Here is a 23416-nt window from a genome sequence, read left to right on the forward strand (position 1 = left end):
AAAAAAAAAAAAAAAAAAACGATACTCTGTTTCTAATAATTGTATTTGATGATTTCTTATTAATTTGATAGGGACGAATACAAGTTAATTGGTCAAATTGTTGGAGATGTCTTGATGAAATTGTTTACAAGTTTATCAACGTATTATTCCCCCCTGGGCTTTGACAGAATTGAATTTCGTATACAAAAAATTGAACGATTATTAGGTGGCTCAATGGGTGTTCGTCCTATTGGTCTTTATGGTATTGGAAGGACAACCCTTGCTATGACTGTATTTCAAAGGTTAGGCCATTATTTTGAAAGGCGTTGCTTTCTTTGCAATGTCAGAGAAGAATTTAATTTGAGAGAGAGACTTGTTTTTGAATTGTTAAACGAAAAACACAATCCAAGCATGGAATGGCCAAGTATTCAAGACAGACTCCGACGTACAAAGGTCCTTATTGTCTTGGATGATTTGGATGATGCGACATACCAATTTGGCAACTTATTATCTATGTGCAAGTTTGGTAATGGAAGTAGAATTATTGTAACGTCTAGTGATGTGCAGGTGCTTAAGATGGTGACTGGTCAAGTTTATGAGGTTTGAGAGTTTAAATGATTTTGAAGCTCTTGAACTCTTCCACTTGCATGCTTTTAGGCAAAATTCTGATATTGCAAGAGATTATGCTACATTATCATAAAAAATTAGCAAATTACACCGATGGTAATCCATTAGCCCTTAAAGTCGGGTTCTTCTCTTAGATCCAAGAGCATAAAAGATTGGGAAAGTGCATTGGAGGAGCTGCAAAGTGAACCAAACAAGGGAACAAGACAAAAAAGGCTACACAAACACCAAGATGCAATGCTATTTTTCATGGTGAAGTTGAGAGAGAATTTGTTGAAAGCATAATAGGTCGAGGTGGTGCTTCCAAAAAAATAAGTGATCTTATTGATAAGTGCTTAATAATTGAAGGTCAAAATGGACTGTCCATGCATTCTTTAATACGGCAGATGGGTCAGGCTATTGTTTGTGATGAAAGCAAAGAACACCAGGAAATCGTACTAGGCTGTGGAAGGCTAAGGAAACTATGACAAAGGATTTGGTTGGAAAAGCATACTGTTAAGGAAACTAGGATTGTCTAGGCCGAACAAAAAGGAATCACGCAAAATTCTATATCTTCCTCCTGAAGGTCTTGAATCATTTGATTCTAATGAGCTAAGATATTTTTAGTGGGATTCATACCTTTTTAAAGATTTTCCATCAGATTCCAGGGTAGAGAATGTTGTTGAACTTGTAATGCCTGAGAGCCAACTAACGGAGCTAAAAGGGGATGAGGACCAGGTATATGTTATATATGCTAAACTTAATTAAGTTTTTTATGTACAAATCTAATATATGTTGTATTAGAAGTGTATATATATATATATACTGATCTAATCATTTTATTTTATTCTTTTTTGGTTTGTTGCAGGTCCCTCTGAAGTTAAAGAAGTTGGATCTTAAATATTCTGAGCACCTTATTCAATTACCAAACATGGGTGGGGGCTATAAATCTTGAAGATTGCAAAAGTTTGGTTGAAATTCCTTCATTTTTTAGGGGTCTCCACAAGCTTAAGTATCTAAATCTGAGTGATTGCGACAAGCTGGAAGATGGCATAGAAAACCTTCCATTGAGTATAAGGGATTTAAAATTGCATTGGACAGCAATTACAAGTCTACCGGAAAGCATTTGGAAGATGAAATATCTCAAGGAGCTGGATCTTTCTCATTGCCAAAAGCTGGAAAAGCTTCCAGAAATCCCGGAGGATTGTACAAGTTCATCTCTTGGATATTTGAATATAACTGGTTGTGCGCGTTTGAAAACAATACCAGAGCTTCCACCATGTTTATCTCATATTGATGCAGGGTGTTGTACCTCACTGGAGACAATATCACGTTGGACTTGGAGGACTCCAACTGCAAAAGAAGAAAAACATTACGTTTATAATTTTAGCCTTTGTCTAAAATTGGATAGCAATTCAGGCAACGATGAAATTGCTGATCACAGGGGAACTTTGGTTGCTCAAGATGTAGATGTAAAAGGTAAAAGACATTACATTTATAATTTTAGCCGTTATCTAAAATTGGATAGCAAATCACGCAACCAAGTAATTGCTGATCGCAGTAGAACTTTGATTGCTCAGGATCTGGATGTATGTATTATATACTAATATATTTCCCTCTCCCTCTCCCCGTACATAGTATACACATATATAAATATATATATATATATATATATATATTCGTTTTCTATAAAGTGCATTATATATAATCAGGTGACAATTAGACAACAAAATTAGCTGTCCAATATCGTCCAATAGAATATTATCATATGTATATGCTCTACCTAGTTTATGAACTGGATCATTTCTGCACTGACTTGATTAATTTATTTTCTATGTGGTACAGGATATTTCATATATTGAAACGGTGTATCCAGGAGATGAGATTCCAGAGTGGTTCAGCCATAAAATAGATCGTGGGAACTCAATCGATATCCAGCTTCCTCTCCCGCTTTGATTTTATCTTTTACATTGTTTTTGTGTATAGTTGTTCTACAAATGCTGAGACCCGATTTGAATTAAATTTCAAAACCAACTACATTAACAGTGATGATGACCGTGTTTATAAATATGATGGTGGTTGGTTGCCTCATATTGGAAGTAAAGATGAAGATCACGTCTTAATTAGGTGCAACGGGTTGGTTTGGAACGTGCATTTGGGGCAAAGTGGTCCTCTATTTGTAGCAACTTCACCTAAGTTTCTATCTGTGTGTTTATCGATGAAGAAGATGTTAAATGGGAGATCAAAAAGTGTTGGTTTAAATTGTTAAATGGGCGGGGTGGAAGTAAAAGACGGTTGGATGATGATCCTAACATCAAACTCCAAGAAGATAAATTAATTGAAAGTAAATGAAAATCATACATTCTATTGGTATATTTATTTGGCTTCTTTTTTTATGTTTTGAGCTGCATGGTTTAGAAGTCATAAAATTCCACTCTCAAATATTGAACTGTCACTGATTATTCTTTATTTCGTATAATGTTTTCCAGAAGAAGAATCTTGGAACACGGCGGACAGTTAGTTTTAAATTGGATGATTTATTTAGATTAATCTGGTTAGTCATGCATGCTCTTGTCAACCTACCCTCTTACTCTGTTTCTGGTGGTAAAGCTTTATCAGTAAATTGATATGATTTTGTTTTGCTTCTTGTCATTGAACAGATTTTGTGAAGTTCGTAGAAAAACTTCAGCAGACCAAACACATGGATGGCTCCTGTTTTAGTTTAGGATTCCCAAGAGTGTAATATCTATGCTATTGTACAAGTAGAAAATTCGTGTGCTGCTTTTGTTGTCATTTTTGTTTTTGGCTATTTTAACGGAGTTGGGAGAACACATGTTGCATCTCAATGCTTTCTTATACAATGTAATGGCCACATATACATTTGTTCTAGTTTTTCCTGTGGTGCTTATTGCTTATGCTGAGGTTGCATTTTTCCTTTTATATTTCAAAGTAGGGAATTAAATGGTCTTTAAAGTTTGACCTGGCATTTTGCATATCCATATATCTGTTGCATGTAGTTTATTTTATTTTCTGAAATCATTTATATATATGTCCACATATTAGAAGAACTATATATTTGTGTGTTGCTATGAAGAGTAAGAAAACTAACCAAGGCCTATAACTGATGTATCAGTGTCATACTCTTCAAAAATATATATGAAAGGAAAATTAAACAAAGGTTCATAGACAAAATAACATTATTGCTACATAAAATTTTCAAAAATATGTTAATTTGACTTGTTTCATTGCAAGAAATTATATTGTTGTATTTAATATTTATTTGATAGAATGTTAAAGTTCAAGCGTTAGAAGTTGGAACAAGGTGTAGGAGAAATGTTTTCAATTATGACTTTGTGTCCTCATGAGCAGTTCAAATAATAATGATTACCAATGATAACCTTTTATCTTCTATCTGGACCCCTTGCTCAAGTTTGAATATGGCTATTTGCATACACTGCTCTCTTGTCCCTCTAATCTTCTCAATGACACCATTAAGATAGTTCTAATGATTGATCTCCTCTAAATACAGTCAAGAAACTATAATTGCAAAGCATGTAAGGTTGACAAGGTTAAGAATCAACTGGATAAGAGCATCCTCAGCCTGCAATTGAAAACCCCCCCAAAAAAAAAAGATGAGTCCTACTTGCTACCAACTAAAACCACAAAGTGTGTAAAGCTTTTGAGGAGGTTGATTTTTAGTCTCAAAGTCATTGATGTAATTGTAAGACAACTGTATTGTATCATCCCCAGCCTGCAATTGAAAAGGAAAAAATATATATATATACATATATGTAATGTCAGATTCAAATAGGAGGAAAAGACAATATAAAGATAAATCCTAATTGCCACTTTATATGTCAAAAACAAGGTGAGAACAGTATTATGCATAATTTAGCAACAGAAGAGAAATGCAATTAATAGAGATCAATTCTAAGCAAAGAAGTATATATTTGTACTCCCTTTAAATCATTTGCAAGCCTAAGAATTCTCAGATGCACTAGCAAGTGCATCAAAGATGCAGTCATCGATTTGCCTGGGAGGCCACAATTACCACGAGCAAACATACTAACGACGAGGAATGCATTTTGGCTATGCTACTAATGCCTGTACTTTCACTGCTATTCTGCCCCAAAAATCGATGATATCGATGAGATTGATATTCAAATATTTCTTCTTAGAATGTATATATTTGAACCCATAAGCGGGACCACCACAGAGATCCAGAAACATGTTCATGAATACCATCAATATCTACTGGAGGGGTAGCAATGAAAGCCATAATAAATACAGAGTTGCGGTCAATAAGGTAGGGATCAGAAGCAGATTATGTTATGCTACATTGCATTTTACACTACCAGTGAATTCTACTCTTGTATCCCAAGGCTGACTTTTGAAAGATTTTCCAATTACACTGTGTCTCTCATTTATGATCCCATCATCCCAGCAATACTCGAGAAAGTAGTCCAGAAAATCGTTGATTCCTAGTTGAAATAAACGGTGTGCAAGTTCCAATCAAAAGTATGCAATGTGAACGGTACCATATATTTGTTGAAACCTTTAGAAAGTGTTATAACACACATACCTTGCAATAATCCATGAATGCAGAAAAAAAAAAAAAAGACATCAGGCTTGTACTGCCTTGAAGTAAATTTGGTCCATAACACAATTGGTGAGAAAAATTTTAAGACTCACTTCGCTTGTAATCTTTCCTCCCCAGAGTAAAAGCTGCATGAAATCTGTGATTAGTCAAACATGCCATAAATTTCATAAAGGGCTGAAACAAACATAAAGAAATTACAAGATCAGGTTTAATATTCAATGTGTCGATATTTAAGCCATTGAAGTAATTTCCTCACATATTTAACTCCAAGAGTCATTAAACCTTTATAGAATTTTTCATTGCAATCTCTTTGACTCAATATCATTGTGCAAAGGGCTAAGACACCAGCAAATTATCAATCATAGAGATTCCTGTTTGAGTAAACATTAATTACACAATACAACATTGGTCAAGCTCACAACGATTATATAATTAGTTTCCACTGCATTTCTGGAAAGTCTTACAGATTCTGCAGAATATCCACCTAAGGAAGCATATTTCTCGCTTAACGTGAAAGAGTATACCATTCAATGGTTTCAGAAAATGATTTAAAAATAAATGAGCAGCAAAAAGGGTTCCAAAATTTAGAGAAAGAAGAAAGCTTACGGCAAAAATTATGAATAGACTAAAAGCACCAGACAGCACAGACAATAAGACCGTATAGAACAGGAATAGTAAAATGCTATACACAAACAACATACCATCATCTATGTCATACTGATACATCTATGTCATACTGGTGTGTATATATATATATATATATATATATTGTCATTTCTTGTTTCTTCAAACTTTTTTGACAATCTCATATGGTCTTGATTATGATTTAAATGCTAACATTACCAAAATGAATCTAAAATCTGACTTTCATCAAAACCTATTTCCCCAAATGAAAAAAACATTAAAAAAAATAAAAAACCAATAATGCCATTAAATTCAAAAGGCACTCACTCATCAACCAGCAACATTTTCAGATTCACAAAACCCTAACGACCAAAAAAAATCACAAGAATTTCAACTCACATACAGCTACATGTAGACACACTCAATCACACAGGAGGGGAAATTGGCATGGAAAAAAGATGTGGAAGACAACAAGAGCTATGAATTACTAGAGCTTAAATGATACAGAGAGAGAGACTTCACTGATCACTGACGTGTATGAGAAACAACCCTGAAGTTAAATCCAGTCCCAGAAATCAGAGCTGCTGACGCATCTTCTTCTTGTTGTTTTTCATCTTATTGACGCATTGAAACTGAATCAACAACGAACTAAATGGGGTTTCTTAGGGAAAGTAAAACAGGTGAACAAATTCATCTCCATGCGATGGAGGAGACGATCTGAATAAATTGAAAAGGAAAGGCATAATAGATTTTTTTTTTTTTCCGAAAGGTTATATACCTAAGGGAATCAAAGTATTTAAATTCAAATTATTTTATCGTTAGCATTTCAAATTCAAATTTTTTTACCATTAGAAATTTTCTGCCCTTCAAAATAAATTGTGACCCTTTTTTTTATTTTTTATTTTTTTGTCTATTACAACCATTGATAGAAATAGAATTGGATTCGTTAGACACTAAGCAAACTTTTGTTTATTTTTCTGGCTATAAATATTATACGCTAAAACAAACGTAATTTGCATTTTTGCAGGGTTATATATTGAGTTAAGCTTGATCTTCTTTTTTATATAAACTTATTTTGTAAATATATGTTACAAACCAGAAAATATATATATATACACAGAGAGTCTACCATGGGGACTGACCGCATGCCTCCAGTGCGGACCAAACATGTGATCAAAATTGGAGCCCTTGGATTTGCACACCTAGCATCAATGACCAAGCTTCAAGTTGCTCTCACGTGAGAATTTTGGCCAAAATCTCCCCTGAGCCCTTCGCAGCTTCCTCTTCTATTTGCCTCTGCATTTCCCCTTTCCATTCGTGAGATCTTTGGCCAAATTTCTCCTTCCCCTTTGCAGCTTTCTCTTCTATTTGCCTTTGCATTTCCCCTTTCCATTCGTGAGATCTTTAGCTAAATTTTCCCTTCCTCTTCGTAGCTTCCTCTTCTATTTGCCTCCGCATTTCCCCTTCCCATTTGCAGCTTCCTCTTCCATTTTCCTCTACTTCCACACTTCCACCATTACAGTGACGTTGCAAGCCACTGATCTCCAGCTTGCGGGAAAGTTGTTCAGCCCCACCTATTCCAGCCATTCTCCTCTGCTACTTCCACCGGCCACCAGATTCTCTAGTGCTTCCACCATCGGGAGTATATAGGTTAACTCTGCAACTTCTATATGTCAATTTATCTTCCAATGTTATACTAGACATACAAAATAACTTTAACATTTGCATAAATATATATATATATATATGTAAAAAGACTATCAGTTTCACTCAGGAAATGTGATGATAAAAAAAATATTTTTGACAAAAAAAATAAATAAATAAAATTGGGCTAGTCAAGAAATGACTGGAAATGTAAAAGTGAGTGGTTAGGCAAAAATGTGTTTCAATAAATAATGATTTTGCATGAGCATATATTTGCACAGGGCTCCACTAACCATTAATCAATTTTATTCCTGTTTCTTTTTTTATTTTTAATTTTTTTTTTTTTGAGAATTCATCTCCTTCTCCAAGTAAAAGAATACATTTGGAATGTTATATTTTTTATAAATAGCCATATCAACAACTATACGACTTGTTCAATTTATTTATTTTTCACATACAATTTCTCCCTCTAGCTTTTTATAGTTTTCTGCTGATTTGAACGGTAGTAAGTTGCTTTAATTTCATACCTACTTTCATATATATATATATATATATATATACACTAAGCTTTTGCTTCTCAACATAATATATGCATATTTTGTATTAATTAAGCAACTGCATCATATATGAAAATTAGGTGATAGTTACATGTAAATTTTTTTTATTTGTTATTTTATTTTATTTTTTTTGTGAAGAATATGTTATATTCATTTGTTTGGTTAAACAATACCATAATATTGTAGAATGTGTTGTATGTTTTATTATTTTTTGAAAGAGTATGGGAATAATTAATTGAATTGAAAAGGTTCAAAAAGAGTTAGATAATGTCTGCGGATGCTCTGAGAATATTCAATATAGTCTGAGAATCTTCATTTCGCATGAAATATATAACAAAGAGGGGTGACAGGATGAGCATGTACGAGAATGTTGAAAGTGAATGTTAAGCAAATCGTATGAATAGGGAAAATTTTGCTAATATATATTTAGTAGTTGTTATTGCTATTGCTTGATAGTCATTGTTATTGCTAGGTTAGATTCATTGATTTATGTAGAAAGGTTGCTGGTGGTGTTTTTCTTTTTTATAGCTTATATATGTTTATTTGCCACAAGAAAAAAGATGTGGTAGATTCATTTAGGCAAAAGAAGGTGAAGCTAAACTAGAAAAAATTGATGTACTTATTGGTGAAGTTCGTCGTTTATCTTTGGAAGTGAAGAAATCTAATAATATTCTTGAAGCAATTCAGAAAAATACTAAGAGGAGCGACCAATATGACATTAAGACGGTCATATTCCTTCTACTTTTATTATTTATTTTCTTTAAAATGTTAGCCTAGTAATGTAGTCAAGTAAGATATATGTATGTTCGGTTGGTAAACTAATCACGTAGTAAATTCTACCTTATGCTTGTGAAGCACCATATGTATCCTATTAAGCTCGCTGTATGTTTTGTTGAAATTGTCTGTTATAATTAACTATGCAATATGATGTGTCAAGTATGTTGAACTGTTTGGTGAATTGATTTGCATTTTATTCCCTTTATATTGCTGATGTGGTTCACATAATTGTAGCCTTTTGGTGTGGGTTGCATGCTTTCATTGATGATTTTTATAGGTTCCTGTTTCAAATGTATTCATTATCAGTACTGGTATTAACCCTAAAGCCAAATCATATTACCTTTTTGATGGCTATGCACATCTCTTTTCTGGGCTTGCTTGTGGTCTTGCTGGGCTTGCGGCTGGAATGGCAATTGGTATAGTTGGTGACGCTGGTGTCAGGTAATATTATTATTGTTATTAGTTTTTTCTATCTGCATTACCCTGCATTATCACATGTGCATATGTGTAATTATCTTGTTATTGGTTGTTAATCTAATCCCTCTGTTATATGAAGATTTTTTTTTTTGTTTGGTTTAAAAAATATTGTTACCTAAAGAGTCATTAGTAAAATGTTCAAGTTAAGTAGATGTAGCTCTTCCCAATAAAAGCAGTTAAGTATTGCATTAATTCTGCTTCCAAAATCAATTCCTCCTAGATGTTTGGGATCCTCTATGACTAATATGGGGTCTAAATAAAGGAATTGAAGATCAATTTTAATGGTTAAGAGTTTATCGTAGAAGAAGCGATTAGGTTTTCTTATCATAAAGATGTTACTCAGGAAGACAAAATGTGAGACTAGTCTTCCACTAATTTCCAGGAATTTAAATTTATTTGTTTCTGTTTATTTTAGATAAATATGTCATCAACTTCTGTAACTGTGTTTGAGCAGTATTTCTTTACATATTTGCAAATCTTTGTGCTTGATTTGAGTTCTGAATTACTCATATTACTATGAAAGAAGCTTCAACTTTTTAGCTGTTCTTCAGTTAATGGTGGCTGAGCAGTGCTCATAGTGTTCTTGAAAATTATCATTGTGGAAGTGATTGCTTAGCCCCAGTTGTTTGATGGTGTTTTATTTATAGATGTAGGATTGAGTTTCTCGACCAAATAAATGCGTTTGAAACTGTACCTGTTTGGTTTTATCTGTTTATGTACTTTTTGATGAGAGCTGTTTGAACTGGTGTGGAATATGTAATTCTTGAACTAGTGTATGTACGATTTTATTTTCTTGCAAAATGCTAGGTCGTGGGGCATCTCATCCTTAAATAAAATTGAGAGAGAGAGAGAGAGTCGTGGGGCAGTTATGATATGGATTGCATTTGCCTAACCCCTCATATCATGATTGATCTGTCCCTTATATTTTTGACCTGTTTATTTGAATATATTAGAATTTGCTTAATTTATGTATTGTCATACTACATAATTTCTTGTTCAAAATTTTCCAGGGCAATGGCAGGTCATGCTTAAAGAAGCAGATGGCTCTTATGCCAGTGTTTGTGCAAGCTGACACTTATAGAATGGTGAGTTTCCAAATCTTGATAGGAACAGTTCTATTTACATGCTTGAAAAGGTGGGAAGTTTTTAAATGCTTCATTGGCTGACTACTGAACTGACAGTAAAAATTCTATCTTCTTTTCCAGGTTTCAATCCTTCGGAGCAAAATCCATAAGCTATGATGTAGACCATTTTGAAGTGCAGATTGATTGATTTGGAGAAAAGGTGCTATGAACCATCCGGTGCTTGAGCTCATTGCAAGCTTTAGCCTTCATACTAGTGACAATGTGACTGTTGAAGCAAGTTTGTTGTTGAATTGTACCATGAACTCGTTTTAAATGTACCAGAAAAGTTAATGTTGACAAATGTTGCCAAATGAATGTATAGGTTCCTGTTGTAGCTCACTACCTTTGAAAGTGTAACTTGGATGTTTGTGTTGTGAACAAATTACTAAAAGTTAAGTTCTATAAATTCTTTTCCAATCGTATTCTTTTTGTTTTTCCCCTTTTTTTTTTTTTAACCAAAAGATGTGTACTGTTATAACCAACAAAAAATCATTGTTGGCATGCCTATAAATAACACCAAAAGTATCAATAAGTAAAACTATATCAAATTGACACCAAGAACAAATTAATCAATTATTAGCACAATAGTTCCCATTAAAGGTTGTACAAAAAAATGCTTGCTGCCAATAAATTGAAGATAAAAGGACAGAGATACTAAAATAAAGAAGTAACTTATAACAAGATTAGAAGTTCCAAGATGATAACATACATCAGTACACTATGATAACTATTTCTTGATTTGAATGAAAACTTTGTTAAATGAACAATTAACTATCACTAAAGACCGCATAAGTTGCACTTAATTTCTGCTCCTATGCAACATAAGCTCCCTTCACACATAATTTATGCTCCTCTGCAACATAAGCTGCATGCTGAAAAGGAAAAAGGAAAAATAAATCATCATCAAAACTTTTAAGTCCAAGTCCACTAATGTTGCAGAAGGAGACAATTATAATAAAATGAAAAACAAAAGCAACTAGAAACAAATGACGAAAACGAAAATAACAGGAAGAAAATTTGAATGGACCTAAACATAAATATTACATATTATATGTCACACAAGTGATTGGCAAAGATGTACAAATACTACCTGCAGCTAGCTTCATTGCAGCCTCACATGAAGGAGTACAGTTGTGGTGGAACCAACTTTGCAGATCGAGGAAGGATCTGATTCGAAGAACAATGTTGCCATACTACGTTAAGTCACTGGTCTAGTACAAGTTCATGAAGAGCTTTTTTATCTTCTGACTTATTAGAAATTTATTGAGTGCAGGAACATAAATTCAAATATTTGTGAGCCTGTCCAAATGATAACTTGAAGATAGACCATAAGAATTGTTAAGCAAACTAATATTTCACCATTGAACTGTTATTAAAAATATACATAATATATGAATATATATGTGGAATGAAGATACAAATAAAAATACAGAAAAATGATCAAATAAAAAATAAATAAATAAATAAATAAAGATTGGGAACCTGTATTTTTCTAGATTTGATCTGCTTGTTGAAATATTGGTCCGAAGCTTGTGTGGTACCACAGTGTCCTTAAGACTATTTCTGTCCCACCGGTGCTGGTGTTTTCCGACGGCAGTCTCCCAGGATACAACGGATTCGAAATCTCAGACAAAACACCACCTGGATTTCCCTCAAACTTTCAGAGTACCTGATTTTTACCACACTCACTAACTAAAAAATGTGTAGAAAACTAATTTTTCTCTTTTTCTTCTTTCCAAATTGATTCTCTCATTGGGAATTCTTATTCCAAAAACTTGTTTTTTAGCAAAAATTCATCCATCAAGTTAAAACCCTCATTTTGAAAGTTAAAAGGCCACAAATAATGCACATAAAGGCCCATTAAAGTCCATTAATTCAAAATCATTCAAAATCAAAAAAATGTTGCAAACGTTACAATTCCCCACATGAATGATTTGACTACTATGCAAGACTCTGGCGGTAAAGCTCTGCAGTTGAAACCTGAATAGGATAGATAGATGTTACTCTTTGAACCTTCCCTTGTGAGGCTATATCTTCTTTACTGACTAATGGTAGATGCGATATCCCTAAACCATTTGGTCGTTTGTGTAAATGATAACATAGTTCACACAGAATCCTTCCTGGTATACTTCAGTTCTCACTATTATGTTCATTTTAGCCTTGAACACCTGCCTGGTTCTGCAAGAGTTTTTAAAGAATTGTGCCCTTAATAATTCTCCTTTGAAGCGGCCACTCTTCTCTCTCACATAGGTGATTCCTTTCCAATGTAATCAGCATTACTATGCAAAGATTACTGTACACACACTTATAGGAATCATTAAAAGCATACTTTATGCTTAACCTCTTTCTATCACTGTTTCGTCACAGGAATGGGTAGATGATTAACCCCCCACCATGAAACATACTAGTCTTTACAATTGCGTTGTCCTATTGAACCTAGATCTTGGTTTCTCCAGTCAACTAGGTTGGGTTTCCATCGTATCAACTTTGCTCATGGGATTTATTCCCATTCCTCTCGATGATTTTTCAACTAATTCTCTATTTAACTATTTGGTTAGCGGATCCGCAATGTTATCTTTTGACTTTACATAGTCTATCGAGATAGCTCTAGTTGAGATTAATTGTCTCATAGAATTATATCTACGATGAATATGTCTAGACTTTCTATTATACCTAATATTTTATGCCCTGCCAATACCAGATTGACTATCGCAATGTATACTTATTGCAGGCACAAGTTTAGGTCACCTTGAAATGTCTTCCAAAAATTGGCGTAGCCATTCGGCTTATTCACCACATTTATCTAATGCGATGAATTCAGATTCCATCGTGTATCGAGCTATTACTGTCTGTTTAGAGGATTTCCATATTACGGCTGCACCTGCTAATGTAGAAATATAGCTGCTAGTGGATTTTGAATCCTTGATATCTGATATCCAATTTGCATCACTGTATCCTTCTAATACAGACGGATATCTTGTATAGGGCAGTCCATATTCATGAGTATATCGTAAGTATCTTAATACTCTAACGATTCCTTTCCAATGATCATCATTTGGATTACTCGTGTATCTATTTAGTCTACTTATAGCGTAGGCTTAGTCTGGTCTTGTACAATTCATTAAATACATCAGACTTCCAATCACCCTTGCATACTCGACTTGAGATACACTATCTCCTTTATTCTTGGATAAGTGTAAACTCACATCTATGGGTGTTCTGGCTATATCAGTATCGTCTTTACTAAACTTAGCCAATATTTTATCCACATAATGCGTTTGATAAGAATGATTCTATTCGAAGTCCTTGTGATTTTTATTCCTAAAATTACATCAGCAAGTTCCATGTCCTTCATATCAAATTTAGAATTTAACATGGCTTTCTTAGTTCGGATCATATGGTCGTCACTACCCACAATGAGTATGTCATCTACATACAAACAAAGAATGATATATCCATTCTCTGTATCCTTTGCATAGATACACTTATCACACTCATTTATCTTAAATCCATCACTTAGCATGGCATTATCAAATTTTTGATGCCATTGCTTTGGAGCTTGTTTAAGTCCATATAAGGACTTCACCAATCTACAGACTTTCTTTTCTTGTCCTGGAGCGGAGAAACTCTCGGGTTGTTCCATGTAGATCTCTTCATCTAGATCTCCATTAAGAAATTCTGTTTTCACATCCATTTGATGTACTTCTAGATCCCGCAATGCAGAAATCACTAGTACCATCCTTATAGAATTTATTCTCGTTACTGGAGAATAAGTGTCAAAGTAATCAAGACCTTCTTGTTGCTTGTATCCTTTAATTACAAGCATTGCCTTCTATTTGTCTATAGTTCCATCTGCTTTCATCTTCCTTTTAAAAATCCATTTGTAACCTAAAGGTTTACAACCTGGAGGAAGATTTACTAACTCCCAAGTGTGATTTTGTAAAATAGAATCTATCTCACGGTTCATAGCTTTTTTTCCTTAAATTCCCTTCAGGAGAATTTATAGTCTCTTGGAAGCTTTGAGGTTCACTTTCTAGCATATATGTAAGAAAATCCGGACCATAGGATTTTTCCATTCTTACTCTCTTGCTATGTCTAAGTGCAACCTTCATCTCAACATCAGTTTCTTATTCTTGATCACTATCATGATTATCTTCATCGATAGTATCATAAGTTCATTTCGACGAACTCGGTCCTTCTTCCACTTTATAAGGAAAAATATGTTCGAAAAATGATGCATTTCTCGGTTCCATAATCGTATTCTTGTGTATATCAGGAATTTCTGACCTATACACGAGAAACTGATATGCACTACTATTTTGTACATATCCTATGAAAATGCAATCAACTATTTTAGGACCTATCGTCACTCTCTTCGGAGTGGGTATTACAACTTTAGCTAGACACCCCCATACTCATAAGTAGTTATAGGAAGGTTGTCTTCCTTTCCATAATTCATAAGGTGTCTTTACTTGGTCCTTTTAGGGCACCTTATTTAAAAGGTCGTTTACCAACAAAACAGCTTCCCCCCATAAGTTCTAAAGTACTCCAGAACTTAGCAACATTGCATTCATCATTTCTTTTAAAGTTCTATTTTTCCGTTCAACCACACCATTTGATTGTGGCGAGTATGGTGGAGTAACTTCACGTATTATGTCATGTTGAGCATAATACTCTCCAAATGGAGTCACATACTCTCCACCACGATCACTTCTGATTATTTTAATTTTTCGGGTGAGTTGATTTTCCACTTCCGTTTTATAGACAATAAATTTTTCTATACCCTCATCCTTGCTCTTAAACAAGTACACATAGCAATATTTCGTGCTATCATTAATAAAGGTGATAAAATACTTATTACCACCTCTAGTTGGTGCAAACTTTAAATCACATACATCATTATGTATTAAATCCAAAGGTTCATTATTTCTTTCAGTTGTTTGATATGATAATCTTGTTAATTTTGCCTCTACACAAGTTTCACACTTATGTGTGGTATCAATATCAAACGTGGGAATATGATTCAAGTTAATTAACCTCCACAGAGAATTATAATTAACATGACCTAGTCTACCATGCCATAAAATGGAAGACTCAAGCAAGTAAACAAAAGAAGTACTAGCTTTATTATTAATATTCTTTGGCATTACAGTCATTACATTCAATTTGAACATACCATTGACTACATAGCCCTTTCCTATAAACATCCCATACTTGGATAAGATAACCTTGTCTGACTCAAACACTAAGCGAAAACCATGTTTGCTTAGCAACGATCCAGACACCAAATTCTTACGAATATGTGGAACATACGGTACATTATTCAAAGTCAGATCCTTCCCAGAGGTCATCTTCAGGACAATCTTGCCTTCCCCTTGGATTTCTGAATATGCAGAATTCCCCATGAACAACTTCTCCCCATTTTCCTTTGGTTCGAAGGAGGTGAACGTGCTTCTATCTGCACACATATGGTGGGTTGCACCTGTATCTATCCACCATTCTCTTAGGTTAGAACCCACTAGGTTCACCTCAAAGACAACAGTGCTTAGGTCAATTTCATCAACCTCTTTTGTGATGTGCTCCATCATTGTTGTCTCTATGTTCCTCTTTCTCTTCGGCAGTCTACAATCCGCCGCTTTGTGACCCATCTTGTCACAATTGAAACATTTTCCTTGGAACTTGGCCTTCTTGGAGATGCCTCCTTTAGGCCCTAACTTGGAACTCTTTCTAGGTTTCTTCTTGTTCTTGGAGCTACTACCATGCTCTACAACATTAGGCTTTATTCCTGCCTTCATTGATCTTCTATCAGACCTCCTATTGTCATCTTCTATTCGAAGCTTTCCAATAAGAGCTTTTATGTCCATTTCCTTTCTCTTGTGCTTAAGATAATTTATGAAGTCTCCCCAACTAGGAGGGAGCTTCTCAATTATTGTAGCAACTTGAAAGGATTCATTAATGAACATCCCTTCGGCAAGAAGTTTTTGGATGAGCACTTGCATCTCATGTACTTAACTCATCAGTGGCTTGGTATCCACCATCATATAGTCCAAGAATTTGCCTACCACAAACTTTCCGGACCCTGCATTCTTAGTGTTGTATTTTCGGTCCAGAGTTTCCTACAGCTCTTTTACTGATTTTGTGCCACAATACACTCCGTACAAGGCATCAGATAGGCCATTCAGGACATAATTCCGACATAAATAATCAGAATTCTTCCACGCATCCACCACCATCAGAGTTTCTTTGTCACTCTTTTCATCACTTGGTGGTTCGTCCTCAACTAGAAACCTCGCAAGGCACAGAGTAGTCAAGTAGAACAGCATTTTCTGTTGCCACCTCTTAAAATTTGCTCCATCGAGCTTCTCAGGTCTTTCTGCATGGCCTGCAGGTGGAGGCACTTGAAAAACAAGAATCTGTAAAGGCACTTGTGTAGCAGGCACATCTCCACTAGCCATTCCTGTATTTTTCTGTAAAAACAGAAATCAATTAGTTGTTATTTCCATTTCAACAAACTAATTTAAACCAATTTCCAAAAGGAAAATACACAAAAATGTGATTTTTAGAGTTTCTGTATACACCACAAAAATTACTGTATACACCCACAAAATTACTATTTGCGTGTCAGTACCACTTGAAATCACCAAAAAGTTACATTACATGAAGCAATAATATTTATGTTAAAATATAAAGGAAATATCATTCATTTCCAATATTTATTTTAAAATATAAAGAAATGGAATACATGTACGTTTATTATAAAGGAGAATAAGAGTAGCAAACAAAAAATTTAGCCCCCAGGTTTCTAATCGAGCAGCAAGCATGAATAACAGAGATATATACATACATTCATACATACATACATACATATATATAGTAGTAAATTCAAGACATGATAATGTAGATCAGCAAGTAAATTCAAGACATGAAACACTAATATAAAAGTATGAAGGGAATGAATTTCTTAAACTATTTTTTTTTTCCTTGAAATTCTTGTTACATTATTTTTTAAGGTTCTTTTCTTCATTCTCTTGCTGATTTGAATAATAGGATTTCATTCTAAACCAGAAATTGACCTCTAAAAAGTTTTAAAGACATAGTTTGGAAATGGACACTACCTACTTCAATTGCATTCCTTGCAGCGAGTCTAAATTCGTTAACAATTTAGGAATTTCATATGTTCTAAGCCTCCTTGGATGTGTGTACTGTGCAACATCAACACCGTTAGTTAATATTTTAGGGGTCAATGGCTTGTCTATACAAGAGATTGGAGCTTAGCCATTTGGTTGGAAAACTGAAATAAAATTTTAAGTCACATGAGTTTCACCAGAGGTACTCTTAAGCAAGTAAAAGTTTATAAAGCTCGTGAGACTCTCTTATTTGCCCTCTATCCTATAGAAGAAATGGAATACATGTACATTTAGTATAAAGGAGAATAAGAGTAGCAAACCAAATATTTAGCTCCCAGGTTTCTAATCGAGCAGCAAGCATGAATAACAGAGATATATACATACATACATATATATAGTAGTAATGCCGGCTCTACAAAGGTAAATAAAATCAAAATGAAGCAAACGAAATGAAGAAGTGGAAGGAAGCAATGGCAACTAACTCAAACTTCGCCGGATACTCTTCGAAATGGCCCAACCAATGGCTAGATCTCGACTCTTGGCTGGAACAGTGGGTTGGGAAGAGTGGAAATAAGCTGGAAGAGGAATGTAGGTTGTGAATCTTGAAAATGGTGAAAAATAACCTGTTTTGAGCTGGTCCAAGCTGGTGCAAGTGGTGCGATTTGGAATTTTGGCAAAGCTATTTTGGAATTTCGGCAAAGCTGGTGAGAGGTGGTGCAAGCGAGAATGCAAGCTGATAGGAGCGGGAAGGGGAGAGCTTTGGTCAAAATTTCACACGTGAGGAAGCCTTCAATCTGGGCCATTCCTGCCAGCTGTGCAAATCGAAGGGTTGCCATTTTGATCACATTTTTGGTCCGCACATGACCCATACGGTCAGTCCGCATACTAGACTCTCTGTATATGTGTATATATATATATATGTACACGTATAGAATTTGAAAATAAAAATAGAGAAACTTTCCCCATACCATTTTTAGATTCTTCAATCTTTGGTTTTGTTGTTGTTTACTGCATCCAAGTCAACGTCTAAGGAGGTCTTCTTCTATATTGAAACTGAATCAAGATTCAAAAAGGTGGACATCTGTGTTAATTTGCATTTTACAAGGTTAAATATTGAGTTAAGCTTGACCTTCTTTTTAACAAAAGCTTATTCTGTGAAAATATGTTACAAACCAGGAAAAAAAAAAATATATATATATATATATATAAATACATATATAGAATTTGAAAATAAAAATAGAAAAACTTTCCACATCTGTGTTAAAATAGACAAAATATTCAATTGAATATTCAAAAGGCGATGGAGATGAGTAACTAATGGAGGAGGATTTGATTAAATTCAAAAAGAGAAAAGTGAATTACTCGTTTTTTTCTGACAGAAAAAGCTACAGAGAATAACTATAGTGCTCTCTGCATATAAGAGTTTCGGGTTTAAATTTGAATTTGTGACCCTTTTTCTAACCATTGGGATGGTCTACTCTTCATTTGACAACTAATTGGGCCTTGTTTGGGCCGAATTTGGCTGGAAATATCTCAATAAGTAGTGGTGCTGTCGTTCAGAAAAATAATAATAATAATAATACTAATAATAATACTAATAAAATCACATATATATATATATATATATATATTCCACAAGACTGCTAAAAACTCAGTTTAGATTGCATTAAAAGGTGTTTAAATTAACATCATACAAATAAAAATAAAAAAATGAAAGAATGTTTAATACTAAATATCAAAAACTGCATTTTGATAGATGATTCATTTAGTTTATATATTAATAATTTCATAAAAAAAATTATCTATGGGATTCATTTTTTAATGATCATATTTCACATTTTAAAATAAAAATAATAAAGAGACAAACAATTTTTAACCATTTAAAAATTTTATGAGTTGAGATAATATTTATAACATATAATTTAATTGTAATAATTGTTTTATTTTAATTAATAAATAATTTTTATCAAGTATATATATATAAATATAGGATGTGTTTATGGTGTGATCCATCCTCATGGGGACCCACATCAAAGACGATGTTTTTAAAAAAAAAAAAACATCGTCTTTATTGTATCTATATAAATATATATATATATATTGTATATTTTTATTAATAATAATTTATTTATGATTATTACTGCTTACTAAAGTTTAAAATTTGAATATCGATGGAAATACTGAAAATTCAAAATATGAAAATTTCTATGAAACTATCGAAAAGTATTGAATATTGATACAAATTCACAAAAAATAATGGAAAATTTATTTTAAAAAATAATTTTTTTTAACTTTAGAATTAGATTATTTAATCAATCATTTATCAAATTGATTATAAAAGTTGAAAAAATATTGAATAAATATGATATTTTTTATTTAATTTAATATATAGTAAGCGGTAATTATTATAAATAAATTATTATTAATAAAAATATACAAAAATATATATATTTGATAAAATTTGTTTATTAATTAAAATAAAAAAAATTATTACAATTACATTATATTTCATAAATATCGTCTCAATACTTCTAAAATTCTTAGGTGATTGAAAATTATTAATTTTTTTTTCGTTTTCATTTTAAGATATAAAATATAAAAAATAATTATTAAAATATCTATTTTCTTGATAATTGTTATGAAATTATTAATATGTCAACTAAAAGAATTTTGTATTAAATATAGTTGTCTTTAATGTTTAATATAATATATTCTATCATTTTTTAATTTTTATTTGCTTAATATTATTAATTTAAATACTATAAATACTAATTCTACATAATATTGTATTTCGATATTATTATTTTCCATTTTCATATAATCAACTAGTAACTTATAATTATGGGATTCTAATGAATCCATCTTATACAAAATGTATAGCAAATATATATATATATATATATATATTAATTATTAATAATTAGAACTTATCAGTGTTATTTAATTTAATTCATTTCGCTTTATTTATATTATTAAATATTTGAAAGATAATTCAAAGATTAAAAAAAAATCATTAAAGTTAATTTAGTAAAATAATTTACTAAATATTAAAAATATTTATGAATTTTTTTATAAAAAATTTTAAAATAGTTTCCATAGATATTTTCAAAATTTTCATAAATTTATATGGAAATTTATGAAATTTCAATGAACATTATTGATTTTTTAACCAAATTGTTATCTATTTGATGTAGATATTTTAATGGAAATTTCGGTAAAAATTTAAAAATTTTGATAGGTATTATGAAAATTATATCTATTTCCATTTGAAATCTAATTTTTTTTTTATCTCTTAAAAAAATTTGAAAAAATCTCGATTTAGATATTTACAACCTTGTCAATTATTATAAATTAAATTAATTAAGAAAAATATAATATTTATTCAATATTTTTGTAATTTTTTGATCAATTTAGTAATTTATTGATTAAATAAGCTAATTTTAAAGTTTTAATAAAAAAATTTAATTTTTTAAAATAAATTTCTATCTTTTTTTAAATTTTTATCGATAAGATATTTTCAATATTTTCATATTTTGAATTTTCAATGGAACAAAATATAATTTTATAATAAAGAAGAGAGTAAGACTTCAATGTGGTCCACGTGGAAGAGAATTGTGAGTTTAATTTGCATTTTTACAAGGGGGCTTTTCTTTATTTTGGACCATTTGGTTGGAACTTGTATGGTCCCTTTTTTTTTTTTTTTTTTGTGAATAAGAATTTTCGTTAATTTGTAAAAAACTATATGATTATATGCTTCCTATCATAAATAACTTTACAAAAGCTAGTAAGGGAAATTAGAACAGGAAATATTATCCTTTAAACAGCATTTACAAAACTTATGAGCTACAAGATTAGCAGCTCTGGGCATCCAATAGAATTTACAAATCTCAAACAATATATATATATATATATATATATTTCCTAAAAGTTCTATATAAAGTCTTCACAATGGATTGTACAACAATTCTATTCCACCCCTTATTTCTTGCTATTTCTAGAGCCTCAAACATTGCAAAAGATTCAGGAACCACAGAATTCCTTAAGCTAATTTTAAAAATCCACAATCCAACAATTTCCCTAACTCCATCAGGAGCCACCACACTCGCCACATTTCCATTGTTAGAGGGAAATGCATCCGCATCAAGTTTTACGATTCTACCTTCAGGAGGAACTCATATCTGATTTTGAGAAGCAGCAGAACTTTGGCCATCATGTTTTGGACTTGTCCTAATTCTTTTAAATTCCCAAAAACATTTTGTAACTTTTTGTAATTCCTCATTTACGTTCACACTCTAATTCAAGTGAAGAACTTTATTGTGAATTTACCAAACTTTATCAATCAAGATTGCATATATATATATATATATATAATATTATTATTATTTTGTTTTTGCTCTTTAGATTTATTATTGTGATTTTCTCTTTCAAATAAACCAGTTTCATTTGATCACTTATGTGTAATTTATTTGTGCTTAATTTGGAATTACTGTTGATCATCAAAGAATCATTAAAAGTTTTACTAAAGAAATAATTAATTTTTTTGTTAATTTGATTAAGTATTTGTTAAATTATTATTTCAAAATTCTTAAAAGTTAAAAAATTAGAATTTAAATGTTTAGTAAAAAAAATCTATTTAATTGTTTTAATTGTATATAATGATTAAAATATATATAAATGATTATTTTATATGTATATATATATTATTATTTTTATATAAATGGGTAAAAAAATTATTACTAATTAAAAAATATAATAGTAATTTTAATTACTCTAGGAAAATTATTAAATTTTAACTTTTCAAAAGAATAAATTATTAAATAATCTAAAAAGGTTTGACAAGTATTACATCTATTGAGAAATTAATCTCTAAGCCAAAAATGCGGGTTAAAAGCCACCCCAAACATATACTTTTTCATAACATATTATTTTGTCTGTCACAAGCCCGAGAGAAAGCAAAAAATGGTTTTTTTTTTCTTTTTTTTTTCCTTCATGAAAAAAAAAACTCTGATTTATTTTCAAGCAATATTATAGTTATCAGATATTTTTGCCAAAATTTTGATAATCAATTATATAGTAGTTTTTTAATAATGTAAAATTGATATTATCATATATATATATATAATATAGAAAGGTAAACCATTTAAAAGAATATCAAAATTTTAATTAAAAAAAAAGTTTATCACTTTAAATTTATTAAAATTTTGATATTTATTCTTTATCTTGGTATGGTTGTGATAAATATTTTATCCTAAAACAAAAAACTACTACGAGCATACGGCAACAAATTATTTACCTTTTGAGAGGGTTTAACCAAGAATATTTCTTTGCATTCTTATTAGAATAAAACAAAGGAAAATTTCTCTATAAGGTGCTTTTTATATGGTCAAGAATATTTTTAATAAGATTATAACATTCATACAATTTTAGTCAATGAAATGTTCCATAAACTATTTATAGAGTAATAAATTTCCTTATTAGGAATAATTAATTAATATTTGAATGAAACAAACTACACACAATCAAACAGAAAAACATAAAAAACCAAAACTTAAGGCTGTTGTAAAATTGAACAAGACCTTATTAATTAATTTGTTTCAAAAACATGCAATTCAGTTGATTCACATAAAAAAAAAAAAAATTGCAATTCAGTCTTCTTTTCATTTCATTAGGGGGAAAAGAAAAAAAAAAAAAAAGAAAGAAAGAAAAAGAAAAAGTCTTCTTTAATTTCTTGGAAGGTGCAACGCTATGTGAAAAGTATTTTTCCAAGCAATTCCAAATAATTTAATAAATTAGGTTATTATTATTATTATTATTATTATTATTATTTTGGTAATATTTGGGGAAATATAATATAAGGGTTAAAAGTCTCGGCCAAGATTTAAAATGATCGAAATAAAATTTTGG

At 31.6% G+C, this 23416-nt stretch overlaps 1 protein-coding gene and 1 long non-coding RNA gene across 2 annotated transcripts in view; both read left to right on the forward strand.

Annotated features, from left to right (window-relative positions):
- Positions 1-2957, forward strand: part of LOC125423236 (disease resistance-like protein DSC2) — a 29945-nt gene extending 26988 nt beyond the window's left edge. Inside the window, exons 5-7 of the mRNA XM_060815597.1 lie at positions 72-1320; positions 1451-2061; positions 2428-2957. Coding sequence (XP_060671580.1) covers positions 72-585 — 514 coding nt within the window. The 3' untranslated portion in view covers positions 586-1320; positions 1451-2061; positions 2428-2957. The remainder of the gene's footprint in view (positions 1-71; positions 1321-1450; positions 2062-2427) is intronic.
- Positions 2958-8543: 5586 nt separating this feature from the next.
- Positions 8544-10818, forward strand: LOC132803292 (uncharacterized). The gene is made up of 3 exons (XR_009638366.1): positions 8544-9225; positions 10272-10346; positions 10467-10818. It is a non-coding gene; the product is annotated as an uncharacterized LOC132803292 (long non-coding RNA).
- Positions 10819-23416: the final 12598 nt, after the last annotated feature.

Source organism: Ziziphus jujuba, chromosome 3, assembly GCF_031755915.1.
Source record: "Ziziphus jujuba cultivar Dongzao chromosome 3, ASM3175591v1".
NCBI lineage: Eukaryota > Viridiplantae > Streptophyta > Magnoliopsida > Rosales > Rhamnaceae > Ziziphus > Ziziphus jujuba.